The sequence below is a fragment of the Passer montanus genome, unplaced genomic scaffold (genome assembly GCF_014805655.1).
Source record: "Passer montanus isolate IOZ18808 unplaced genomic scaffold, ASM1480565v1 scaffold5, whole genome shotgun sequence".
Lineage (NCBI taxonomy): Eukaryota > Metazoa > Chordata > Aves > Passeriformes > Passeridae > Passer > Passer montanus.
The window spans coordinates 8,085,511-8,098,611 of NW_024369929.1; the positions used below are offsets into that span (position 1 = coordinate 8,085,511).

A 13,101-nucleotide genomic window follows, 5' to 3' on the forward strand; every position below is an offset into this window, starting at 1 on the left:
GCGGGGCCGCCTGTCAGTGCGCGAGCGGCTCGGCTGCGCTCCGGTCCCGTCCCGCCCGCCGCGGGTCGGCAGTGCCGGGCGGCCGCGGTGCGCCGGGCGCTGGCCGAGCGAGAGCCCCGCGGGAGGGCGAGACGCGGTGAGTGAGGAGCCGACGGGCCGGCGCAGAGCGGGGAGGTTGCTGCCCTCCCTCTCGGAGGCAGCGATGGAGGCGGCGGTCTTAAAGCTGCTCCCGCTGGACCCGCGCGATGAGGGCACGCAGCGGTGCCGCTTGGGCCCCGCCGCGCTCTCCTTCCTGGGGGCCAGGATCGGCGCCCCGCTGAGGATCTCCTTGCCCGGCGGCTGCTGCGTGTGCACGGCGTGGCCCCGGCACGACCGAGCGGACGGGTACGTGCAGGCCGACCTGAGGTGCAGCAGCGCGGGGCTGGCGGCGCGGGGGCTGCGCGGGCTCTCGCTGGGCCTGGCCCGGCTGCAGCTGCTGCCGCACGGGCCGCTGCGGGCGGCGGCCGTCAGGGTGGTCCTCAGGAGCGCCGCGCTGAAAAAGTCGACTCCCAGAGCGGTGTTGCAGGAGACAATCAGAGAACTGCTAAGAAATGTGTATGTTTCGCCTCGTTATGTTGTTACTGTTGCCCCGAGTCCCGAGAATCCCGTGGTGTATGTTGAAATACTGTCCGCGTCTCCTTTGGAGGAGGGAGCTGGATTGATAACTCCCCAAACAAGCATAAAAATTAAGGAGGTGATCACTTTAGAGTGGTACAGACATCTGTCAGAAGACGCTGCAAAAACTCCAATTGCAGGACTGGATGATGTGGGGAAGTCTTTGAAAGAAATGATTGATCTGCCTTTCCGCTTTCCAAAAACTTTCAAGAAGCTGGGTCTTTCTGTGCCTAATGGAGTTCTGTTAATTGGGCCCCCAGGTGTAGGGAAAACTCTCATGGTAAAGGCAGTAGCAAAAGAGCTGGGTGCGTATCTGTTTGGCATCAGTGGCCCAGCCCTCCATGGCTCAAGACCAGGAGAAGGTGAAGAGAATTTGCGCAGAGCCTTTGAGAAGGGCAGAGAGATGTCAAACGAGGGCCCAACCATTCTCTTTTTTGATGAGATTGATTCTTTATGCCCAAAGCGAGGAAGTTCAAACAATGCTCCTGAAGATCGTCTTGTTGCTCAGCTGCTGACGCTGCTGGATGGCGTGGGGAGCGAGGGCAAGATGGTCATTGTGGCAGCCACAAACAGGCCTGATGCCTTAGACCCTGCGCTGAGGAGACCTGGCAGATTTGACAGAGAGGTAAATAAACCCTGCTACTCATACACTCACGTTTTTCTTTCCTTATTGAGGTGGAAGGGGGCAGTCAGTAGTTTTTTTTAATGTCGTCTAGTCAAGTTTCTTAGTGGGATTCTATAGGTTTGGGACAGGTGCCTTGTTTCTTTATCATAAAGATATTGACCTGATCTTCAGGGGGTTTGTTTGCTTACAGATGCTTAGCTTTACAGGATTGGGTTTTTTCCATTTAAATCTTAGACTGAAGATTTGTGCATTTCTCCTTAAAAATTTATTGTGACACAGAACTAGTAACCTGTTGTGTCAAAACTTCTATTCAGGTTTCAGTAACAGAGGTTGGGTCTCCTTGGAAACTTCCATTATCCTAGTAGTCCAAAGAAGAAAACCACACAGTTATATGGCACACAGTGCTTGTGCTTGTATTTTTATTTTCCTGGCTAAACCCACTCCTAGGTCACCAGATTAATAAAGTTCTTTAATTTTCTGGAATTTATAAATTGTTGAGATGTATTTTTATGATGAAGTTTTACCAGGATTTCAGTAATGTATGAATGTTTATCTATTTCTTTTTTTTGTATCGTATTAATCTAATTTAGTGCTTGTAATGTAAGGAAATTATTATTTCAGTGTTTCAGGACTGGGTAGTTGCTATTTGACAGTGTCTTATCAAAAACTCTTTATGCAAACACTGTTCCCTTGGAAATTCACCAGTTTAATAAAGTTCTTTAATTTTCTGGGATTTATAAATTGTTGAGATGTATTTTATGATGAAGTTTACCAGGTTTTCAATAATGTATGAATGTTAATCTATTTTATTTTTTCCTATCATATTAATCTAATGTAGTGCTTGTGATGCAAGGAAATTATTATTTCAGTGTTATGGGACTTGGTAAATGCTATTTGACAGTGTCTTATCAAAATCTCTTTATGCAAACACTGTTCCCTTGGAAAGTTAATGACATTTTAAATACTTGTCATTTGTATAGTGCTGGCAATAGCTTTCCTGTAAAACTCTTTAGTTGGGATATAAGAATATATAAATTTTCAGTAGCCAATATAAAGCAGAGACAAAATTGCTTGCTTAGGTCTGTAAAATAAATGAGTATGGCAAATTATCTACTTAAAATTTTTGTTTATTCTCTTTGGTTTAGGTTATTATTGGGACCCCAACAGTTACACAGAGAAGATCCATCCTGCAGTTGCTTACATCTGACATGCCCGTTTCTGCAGAGGTGGATTTGGCTCAGCTGGCAGAAATGACGACTGGGTACGTTGGAGCTGACCTTACAGCCCTCTGCAGAGAAGCTGCCATGCAGGCTGTGTCCCACAGCTCTTTGGTATGGTTGCAAATCAGTCAAGAACAATGGCAGTAATGTTTGTACTACCCTTTCCTCATTCATGCTTTACTTGAAAAGCTCAACAAGTTGAAGACTCACACCAAGCATATTATAAATACAAATATTTTATTTTTACTTGTCTTTTCAGTTCTCACTTTAGTTCTGTTACTGCATCTGTGGTTTAATAGTGGCATTTTATAGCCTGTTTGTGATAAAATGTGTTACATTTTTCAGTGTGTGGTGAAAATGGCTTTTGCAACTTTTTTATTTCTATTCATAAGATTGTAGGACGTGATGTGTGTTAACTCTGAAAGCAACTATCTGATTTAGCAGATGACTGCCTAATGGAGCTATAATTTAGGCAATCATAATTTTCCCTGAAACGTTAATTTCTATTAAAATTGTTTTTTTCCTGTGTAAAAACTTGCTATTAAAAAGGTTATATTTTACTTTATGTTGCATTTTTGTGTCTGCAGTGTTTAAGCTCATTAGGTCAGGAATTGACTTCCTTATTAGTTGTATTTAGCCTTATGTGAAACGTTTTGTATATTAATGCAGTATTTAAGTATTGCATTAAAATGTTGTTACTATGCTCTGTTTTGGTTTTTTTCAGGATTCAGGTGAAACTGAAGCCATGATTAACATGGGAGATTTCCAAGAAGCTTTTAAAAAAATTCAACCATCCTCTTTTCGAAGTGCAGTTGGACTAACAGAGTGTAAACCTGTGACTTGGGAGCAAATTGGTGGCCTTGAAGATGTGAAATTAAAGTTAAAACAGGTAATGTATTAAGCTAATTTAGATAAGCACCTAATTTCTAATGTACTCCAAGATATTCTGTACCCTACATTATGAAAATTATTTATTTTGCAAATTACCTGATTATAAATTGTATTTTAAACATTATTACAGTGTTATTTTGTAATCTCAAGACACCACCACTAAGCATAGTAATATGGGAAAATAGGCATGTTTTTAGTAGCTGAAAAAAACTTATAGGTAGATAATTTTTCCATTCCTAAATATTTATCCAGAGATGGCTCTTGGCTGTTATCTCTTCATATTTGCTTTTAGTTCTGTTTCAAATAGAAAATTTTAGCAGGGGGCAATATATGAAGAAAGACTAAATCACTATTCTCTGACTTTCAATTAATGTTTGTATCAAGGAGAGGAAATTATGTACTCAGCAGTTTTATTGCTTGTTACTAAGAATTTCATCCCTTTTTTATGTATTGCCAGAGTGTTGAGTGGCCTATGAAATTTCCTGAGGCATTTGCCAGGATGGGCCTGTCTCATCCCAAGGGTATTCTTCTCTATGGGCCCTCTGGGTGTGCCAAAACCACGCTGGTGAAGGCAGTGGCCACAAGCTGTCACTGTTCCTTTCTGTCTGTGAGTGGTGCTGACCTCTTCTCACCTTACGTTGGAGATTCAGAGAAGGTTTTGTCTCAGGTACAGTTTTTAATTTGTGTAAGGTTCTGTAGTCTATTTTTGCTTGATTTTTGTAAAGTATTACTTAGACCTAAATTTTGTTGTTGAAAGGATGATGGAGCTCTCATCTGATTATAAAATAAGAATGGCTTACAGATTCACATGTAGATAAAGTGAGAGTCTATCCCTAAAATTAAACTTCAGAAGCATTTCTGTTCTTTTATTTTCAGTTCATTTAGGAATATAAAAAAGAAGCAGAATTTGCCAATATTAAATGTAAGCCAGAACAGTTCTTAAGAATCATTAAAAATGCACCTTTAAAGTTAAATAAAATACACCATATGTAAATGGGATTTTTTTTTTCACCTTACCTGATAGAGTGCAGGCATTAATGTTTTATTTTTTTAACATTTGTTGAATAGGTTTTTCGCCAGGCAAGAGCAAATACCCCAGCAATAATATTCCTAGATGAGATTGATTCTATCTTGGGGTCTCGGGCACTCTGCAGAGCTGGCCGTGGTGTCTCAGAGCGAGTTCTCTCTGTTCTTCTCAATGAGTTGGATGGGGTTGGGCTGAAAGTTACAGAAAGAAGAGGAGGCAAGCTACAGCTTGAGGCTCAGTGCCAAGAGCAAAGTGACGAGGAAAGGAAGGTATTTCTGCTCCCTTTTCTGTATAGGAACAATGAGAAGTGCTGTCCAGTTGTTCCAAAAATTTTAGTTGTTGGCATTCGCATTTTAATCTTCAAACCCCTGAACTTAAAAACATGCAAGAAGCTGTTTTACTCTGTCATAATTACTAGTTTTTAGAATATACTGTATATAGGCTGCTGATTGTTTTTATATACACTGTTCCTCAATGAGTCTTTGTTTGACCAAAATACCCACACAGGCTATTGAGCATTACTAGCATTCATAGTTGTGTGTTCATCTTCTGTCACAAAAATCCTTTTCTTGACACTAAAGTAAATTTTTAGATTGATTTGTGTGATTTTTGCTCTTAAACAAGTTCCTCCCTGAGCTTACTTTTTCTAAGTACTCCCCCTACTTCATTTGCAGCTCTTTCTCACACATGATGCATATAAAAGCAGCAGTTATGATCATTTAGATATTTAAACACAAACTTGTACCCTCACTTGTCAGTGAATTGTTCACAACATTTAATATTTAGCTTTTTTGTATATAAGCTTTTTCTTCTTATGATACTCTGTGAGGGAATAATAAAGAAAACAGTTCCAGAATTGTAGGATACTGAATTTTTTGCATATAAAAGGTTCTTCATTACAATCTGGTCAAAGGAAAGTATTTATTGCCTATAACTAACTATATTTATTCTTTGTCATGTAATCTGCTCTGCACCAAGGCATTTTTTTACCTCAAGAAAGATAGAATAGTAATATTGAAGGGAAAATAATTACATGTAAAATTACATTATCTTTTTGCCCTTCCCCTCTTCTCATTAGTAGTTAACTAATACCTTTTGATAATATCTATCTGAACCATGTTGCACTGATTTGTTTACATGATCTCTAACTCAGCTAGAGTTTCAGGAAACTTTGAACAAAGATGTCATGGTAGTTGCTGCAACAAATAGACCAGATATGTTGGATGATGCCTTGCTCCGTCCTGGAAGGCTGGACAAGATGATTTATATTCCTCCTCCAGATCTGAAGGTATTACACACCATATGTGGCTTTAAAGGGAGAGATATTAATTGCCAGCATACTTTAAGAGCAAAGGGAGCATATTACTGTAACATACTTAACAAGTGATGGGTGTTTCACTGGAGATCAGTCACCAAATTCAAGGTACAATGAAAAAAATTAAAATTAATAAAGATATTTGTATTTTAAAAACCAATAATATTTTAACTGGTGTAGGTCGTTATCATATTGCATATGGAAAATAGAGAAAATGTATATTTACAAAATCAAGCTACAGTTCAGGAAATGCCAAAATAAGTTGTCTGTCCTTGCTTCAAATAATTTTTGTGTACTGTTCCCAAGGCTAGTGTAGCTATTTGTCCTGGGCTTCACAAAAACAAGTTGTCCCAAAGCATGCCAAGTCAGGCCTGTTCAGCCTAAAATACTGTGTTTTCATGAAGCAAGGAGTGACTGAGAATAATAGACCTTAAATATATGAGACAACCAGAAGTGCATTATCTTTAATAGCATTTTATTCTTCCACAAAAAACAGGTAGTTCTGGTGCTTTTCTGGATTTTCCTTGGCTCTAATTTCAAGTTTGGTACTGCTTTGGAGAAAGATTAATTTTTGGTTTGTTTGGTTTTGTTTTCTTGCATAATATGCACCAATTTACAGGGAAGACTTTCCATTTTGAAAATCTGCACTGAAAAAATTCCATTAGATACTGATGTGTCATTACAAGATGTGGCAGTCCTAACAGACCTCTTCTCTGGAGCTGATATTGAAAACCTGTGCAAGGAGGTAAGAAATATTCCTGGCTCATCTGTGAAATAAACTCTGAATAACAACTTTGAATGAAAAAAGAGAGCTAACTCCTAGATGTTACTGAGCCATCTGTAGTAGAGGTACTTTCCCAATTTGCATTGAAAATCCAAAGAAAATGGTTAAAACAGAGAAACTGAACAAGGGTTCATTATTTAAATAAAATGCTATGGTAACCTTACTTGGATCTTTATCTGTTGTTAAATAAACATAAGTTATACAATGCTGTTTTCAGATGCTTTAACTAATGCTTTGTTCCTTGTAAGATATTTTAGAATACTTACAGTATTCTTTGCAATTTAAAACATGATAAGGACTAAATTGTTTTTTTTTTTCTTCTTCTTTTAAAGGCTGCTTTGTTGGCATTGCAAGAGAATGGACTTGAAGCAACTGCTGTAAAACAGGAACATTTTGTGAAATCATTGCAGATTGTAAAACCATCTTTAAACATAAAAGACTTGGAATTTTATGAAAAATTCTCTAATCAAGAATTAGCCCCTTGAATCTATAAAGGAGTGGCATAAGTATTTTAAAATATATTACAGAGATTTTGAAAAGGTTTGCATCTTTCCTGCTTTTTAATACTGTACTTACTGTAGTTTTCAGGGAGTATGAAATACAGTAAAGTGTCACTTTTGAAAAGTTTTGTAATTTAAATAATGAATAATAAATTAAAATCTTGTTTCCTTTGGGTAGGTTTACATCTGATGAAACAAGTAATTGAAATACTTAGATAAAAGACCATGGAACAGCTTAGTGTTACTCTAGATTTCCTACTTTTAAGTACAAAAATGACATAATAAGAAAATGTAAGATGTGTTGTGAAGTCTCCAAAAGACAGCAAATATGTAAAAAGTAGAAAAGCTTTCAGGAAATTAAATAAGAAGTCCCACCCTATATAAAATGTAAGGTGTTTTACATGTGCCTGCCTAGGCTTACATCCTTACAAGCAGATTCCAAAATATAGTGGCAGTGAAAGGGTTGCCAGTGCTTAACTCCTTGGTGTAGGTTTGGATGTCAGGGGTTTTGGGAGTAATTTTGGATGAGTTACTGCTTACTGTACAAACGTTTGGATTGACTAAGCAGACACCAAGTATGTAATCAACTCAAATTATAATTTCTTCTTTAGAAAAGGGAGTTCACATAATGACAATTTCTGCAGAATTATTTTCCCCACCCTTGTCAATACATTTTTGTAGGTTGCCTTCTAAAATACAGACACTTCTAAGGAAATTGGCATTACATGTATGTAAGTATGCATTTTACCTTACTAGAGTAGGAAGGTTTTTATTATTTTTTATTACCTTTCCTTTTTCCCAGTGAAATGCTTGGGAACAAAAATACACCACTGTCAAAGACAGTTCCTTATTTTAGTTGAGGTTCAGTAATTATAAGCCCATTAACAATTATTTCTCTCTCATAACAGGCACACTAGGGACTGCAGTGTGTGGTTTATAGTGAGATGGATCACAAAAGGAAATTCCAAGGCAGCTGGTGAATGAGGAAGGCAAAAGCCAGTGGTAGAAGCTGTTGAAACCTAGGAAAGGGTTCAGATACAAACAACTGCCTACAGCTTGGCTTTCATCACCAATTTATAGAAAGGACCATCCTGTAGCTTTATTGGTGTAAAACAAATAGTGTTCATGACCTTCCCAAATACACAAAGGTTTCTGAGTAGCAGTGCTGAGAAAAAGTATGAAAACTGTCTGATTTGCTTCCCAGTGTTCAAGAGTTTCCATTGGAATTGCTGGATCTCAAAGTTGTTACAGTAAGATGCTGCCAGCTCCTCAAAGATGCTGGTCCTTCATTTCCACACCATTTCCCTAGAAGCACCAGCTGAGCTGCTGCTGCCCTGTCTCTGTTCTTGCTGCAGGGGGCGAGCAGAACATGCAGTAAGGGCAGCCTCTCCTTCCTCGGGAAGAGAGAGGGGAGAGAAGGGGAGAAACCAATGTACGGGAGTCACCTGCTCTCACCTCCAGCCTGCCCCTGGCAGTTTTTCTCAGAGAGGGATATTGGGAAGTGATAGGAGCTGTGGAACACAAGAGTGATGAGAACCTGGGCCCGGTTTGAGCTTTTGCTGCAGCGCAAGGGGACATGGTGACACCGGGCTCCTCTTTTGGTCACTATAGGCACCTCTCTGAGCTCTGAAGAGGCAGGCTCTGGGCTTTTGCCTGGACACCCTGTTCTTTGAGCAGCTGTCTGGAGAAGGGGGCAGACAAGAGGACAAAGGAGAGGTGGAGAAGCCGGGTGGGAGCGCTGCAGCCCCGGAGAGAGAGGGATCGGCCGCTCGCCGTGGCACCGGCAGGGGGCGCTGCGGGCCCGCCCCGCGCCGGCCGCTGGGGGGCGCGCTGTCCCGCCCCCTCAGGGCGCGGGGCTCAAAGAGCGCGGGGCGGGCCCGGGCGGCACCTCTGCCCGCCGGGGAGAGCCCAGAGCCGCAGCCGCTCCGAGCCGCCAGCATGAGCAAGGGCATCCTGCACACGCTTAAAACGAAGAGAGAAGTGAGTTTGCCTCAGGGCTCGGGGCCGTGGTTACCCGCCCGCGGGGAGGGATGCGGGGGGCTGCACCAGGATTGCCGCTTGATTTCCCGAGGAAATGGGACCCGCGTAAAGTTCGTGTATTAAAAGTGAGCTGTGGAGGAGGGCAATGTAGAGGTAAAAGTGAAATTCGCATATCAAAAGTGAGGTGGTGTAAAGAGTTACATAGAGTTAATGTAGAGGAACAGGTGATCCCTGCCTAGTTCTGTGTAACCCTTGCTCACCCTGTTTGTGGGTCTAGGAATTAAGATCAGCTCTTTTCTCTATTTTATCTTTCAGCTCATTCCCCTGGCCGGAATATTGTCCTTGGCAGCAGCTGGGGCGTTCTCTTTTTGTGTCTACTCCCTATTCCGCAAATCTGATGTGATGTAAGGAAAAACTTCTTGTTTGGAGCTTACCCTAACTTGTTTTATTGAACCAAGTATTTGACCATCATGTTTTACACACAAAAAAAAAAAAAAAAAAAGCTTACCCTAACTTGTTTTATTGAACCGAGTATTTGACCATCATGTTTTACACACACAAAAAAAAAAAAGGTGCCAGGCACATGTTCCAGAGTACTGGGAGTACTGATAATGACTAAAGCATCTGCAGATTGTAAATAGTGAGAAAATTAATTTGGAGTGTAGTCTAAGTTATTTCCTAACTTTTGATTTAATAATTATATTTTTTTCTTTGCTTTAGGTATAAGAAGTTTTAAATGTTCTAATCAAGAATTTCATATAATCACATAGGTAGATGAGATGCACATATATTGCAACCAGTCTATTAACTTGTATATAAAGAGCAGTGTTTGATAGTATTCCAATGGCTTGGCTGATAAATGGAGCCAAATCCTATACTCTTAAAGGTTTTGGGAGTTTATTTATTTATTTTAAAGTGATTGGAGTAGTATTTTAACTATTGGGGTAAAAGTCCCTTTACTTTGTGTCTTTACTCAGTTTTGATTTTTCAGCTTGCTTCCCTCACAATGATATGTGGGCAGTGCTGGCTTGCTTGGTGCTTTGGAAGCTGCAAACAAAGCAACCCATCATTGATTCCTATCCAGATTTTAAAATATAGTGCCCAAATCTGTAAATTTGTGTTTTAGGGAGCTCCTTATTAAAGTGAATAGCTCTACTGACAATAGGCTGCTCATATGAAAGTGTGTTCAGGGACACACCTTAAAACATAATACCTGTTTTATCTTCTTTTAAAGCATTCACAAGATTGGCAGTTCAGAACCATGGGAAACTATTGATCCTGCCAAGCCTCAGAAGGTAATTTGTACATATAATGTATGTATAAATAGCATAAATTTCCAACACAATGAATCACTTCTTTCAATGTGTAAGAACTAGCAAAATGTGAACGAGAGAACAAGTGTAAAGTTGATGTGTATCTAATTAAAAGTGGAAACAGATGCTTAATTCATTACTTTATGTCTTCATCCTATTAGCTAATGATAGGGATCTCTTACACTGTAGGTCTGATCTTAAATTCATGCTGTTCTGGTTGTTGTCCTATGTCCATTCCCACCCCAAACATCCATTTACTCAATTCCATTGATAACAGTGGAAACTTGGAGTATGGAGGAAGTGCTGTTTACCCTTACCTTGTTCCTCAATTACAGACTTGAATAAGAATGTTTAAGTACTGTAGCCTGAAGGAAAAATATCTTAGTTTATTAGAGCACTTAGGATAAGGAAAAGTAAAATTATTTGGCATGATTACTTAATATCCAAGTGATTTTGTTCAACAAATTATTATGTCATCTGTTGCATATTTCTGAATGGAAAATATAAAGCCACTAGAACTTCTTCAGCAATAAGCTGATCTTTGATATGGGGAGGTGTGGGAGTGGAGGAAATGCTCACTGGGATTTTACTAACTTCCATGTTTTCCATTTCTTCCAGCTGGTAACAATCAATCAGCAGTGGCGACCTATAGAAGAGCTGGAAGAGGTCAAAAAGCTTACGAAGTGAGAAGTTTCTGTTGCCTCAAAAAAGTACCCTATGAATCTAGTGGAATCACTTCTGCACAAACTTGACTACTGAAATCAGTGTGCGGAAATGCTTCTGCTACATTTTTAGGGTCTCCCTACATTTTTTTGGACTCTGGATGAGGAGTTTCATGTTGCTTTAGAAGCTGGCATACAGCATCCACATAGTCCAAAAATCTGACTCAAAATAATTATTTTCAATAAGCATTTGATGTAAATTTTTGAGTATTCAGATGGTAATTATGGATCAAAAAAACCTTCATCAAAACTTCAAGTTTTTGTAGAGTTTCAGGATTTGTTTCAAAATACATTAGTTTTGCCATTTTACTCATTTTTAAGAAAATTAATTCTAAGTTTATGCATTTCATGTAAATTGCCCAAAAGCCTTTCTGAATTGGGATTCCTGGTCTCCTTCCTTTCTATTCTGTATTTCTATGTTATATAGAGACCAAAGTCACAGCCAGAGGATGTCTTTGTATGGCAGCATATGTGGTCATACAGTACACTTGCATTCCTTGGCTGTGTTAGATGTGGGGACAGATTAAGTCGAAACTAATGTTGTGCTGCAAATACTGAAACTTATCCACTGAGTCCAGTAGGTTATGTGAGGGTGTATTTGAGACTGCAGATTTAGAACCTCAAAACCTAAGAGTTAAGCATGGCTAGAAGGGAAATGAAAATCAGGTAATTTCTTTTGTATTTAAATATTGTTCATTATTAAATTTTTTGATGGTACTAGAATTAGAAAATCTGCATTATCCAAAACTACACAGTGTTGATTTCTTCTTTTTGTGCAAGGTTGTTCAAGTGCAAGCTGCAATGTACTGCACAATTAACAATATTTTTAAAGATTTCTACATGCTATTAGGAATATCTCTCTTATCAAACAGAAACTAAGATTAAAATTAGGAATGATTCTATGAAGTTCTTCTTTAAGCTTCTGTGTGTTTGCTTATGGGTTGGCCAGGGAAAGAATGTTCCCAGTAAAATCATGAGACATGCATCCAATGGCAGAACAGTCCTTTTGTAGATATTTTCTGCATGTGTCCTCTTCCAAGCAGTTTCTCAATCTATTCTACAGTTCCTCTTAAAATGGATGGTAAGAACTCATAATCCTTTCTGTGAGGAAGAAACCAAAAGTGAAACAGCTGCTAATTGAGAAAAGTCCCCTTAAATGAGTAATAGTCAAGTGCTTTAGGTTATTCTGCTGCAGCAAAGACAGACTTCATTTAGAAAAGCTGTCTCCTGAATTCCAAGGTAGCTTGGCTTCAGAAGCTGTTTTCTTCAACTGAGGAAAAAAATAATCTACATGTTGCATAAATATTTGTTTATCTAGTAAGGATGACTCAGCAGCATTTATGTTTTAGAGTGAGAGGAACTAGTAGTCTTCAGAATAAATCCTTAGCTTGCATTTAAGGAATGATATTACAAGAAGATTGAATAGCAGAGAACCACAAAAATACAGAGCTCTGAGGAAGTTTTAAGTATTTTAAAACAGAAAATATTTTAAAATATTTCTCTGTATTTCCATATTTCTACTGGACTGTAGCAAAAACAAAGTGGTGTGCCCTGAGTTGATGCATTAATTGAGTTTGTTCTTCAGTAAGTCACTTTTTTTGGCTGCAAAAACTATGACCTAAGTATAAGTCAACATTGGGAAAATAAGTGTAAGTAAATTTTAGTTAATTTTTGTATTTAGCCACATTTCAGTGATGTTTCCAGTAGCACATTAAGCAGTGTGACTGCTGTCAGTACAGGTTGCTGCTTCTTTTATCATGTCCTGAAGCATAACAGCTCTGGTAATAAAACTGTTTTGCTTTGTAAGCTGTTCTGTTTTTCTTTATTAATACAGATTTTTGGGGAGGGTTTTCACACAATATAAGAAATCAATTTTTTTTTTGGCGGTTCAAAAAGATTATGAATGTTGTTGAAGCTGTTGGGGTTTTGTGTCTTCTCTGACTATCCCTAAAAATCTGTCTCCTGCATAGAGGGTTTTTTCTTATAAGTAGCATACACCAAGAGCAATTACTGTGTCTCCCCAATCAGCTACTCAACATAAATCTATAAAGCAATGTACAGGTTATTTCC

General features: G+C 39.0%; 2 protein-coding genes across 2 annotated transcripts; both read left to right on the forward strand.

The window, feature by feature from the left end:
* Window positions 1–7,135, forward strand: SPATA5L1 (spermatogenesis associated 5 like 1). The gene is made up of 8 exons (XM_039722965.1): window positions 1–1,279; window positions 2,425–2,610; window positions 3,224–3,388; window positions 3,848–4,057; window positions 4,459–4,686; window positions 5,571–5,705; window positions 6,352–6,477; window positions 6,849–7,135. Exons 1-8 carry the CDS (start codon window positions 203–205, stop codon window positions 6,999–7,001), a joined length of 2,280 nt encoding a protein of 759 aa, XP_039578899.1. The 5' UTR covers window positions 1–202; the 3' UTR covers window positions 7,002–7,135.
* A 1,607-nt stretch (window positions 7,136–8,742) lies between these two features.
* On the forward strand, window positions 8,743–12,837 carry CUNH15orf48 (chromosome unknown C15orf48 homolog). The gene is made up of 4 exons (XM_039722968.1): window positions 8,743–8,996; window positions 9,312–9,400; window positions 10,231–10,291; window positions 10,928–12,837. The coding sequence occupies exons 1-4, from the start codon at window positions 8,955–8,957 to the stop codon at window positions 10,994–10,996; spliced, it is 261 nt and encodes an 86-aa protein (XP_039578902.1). The 5' UTR covers window positions 8,743–8,954; the 3' UTR covers window positions 10,997–12,837.
* The last annotated feature ends 264 nt before the right edge of the window (window positions 12,838–13,101 follow it).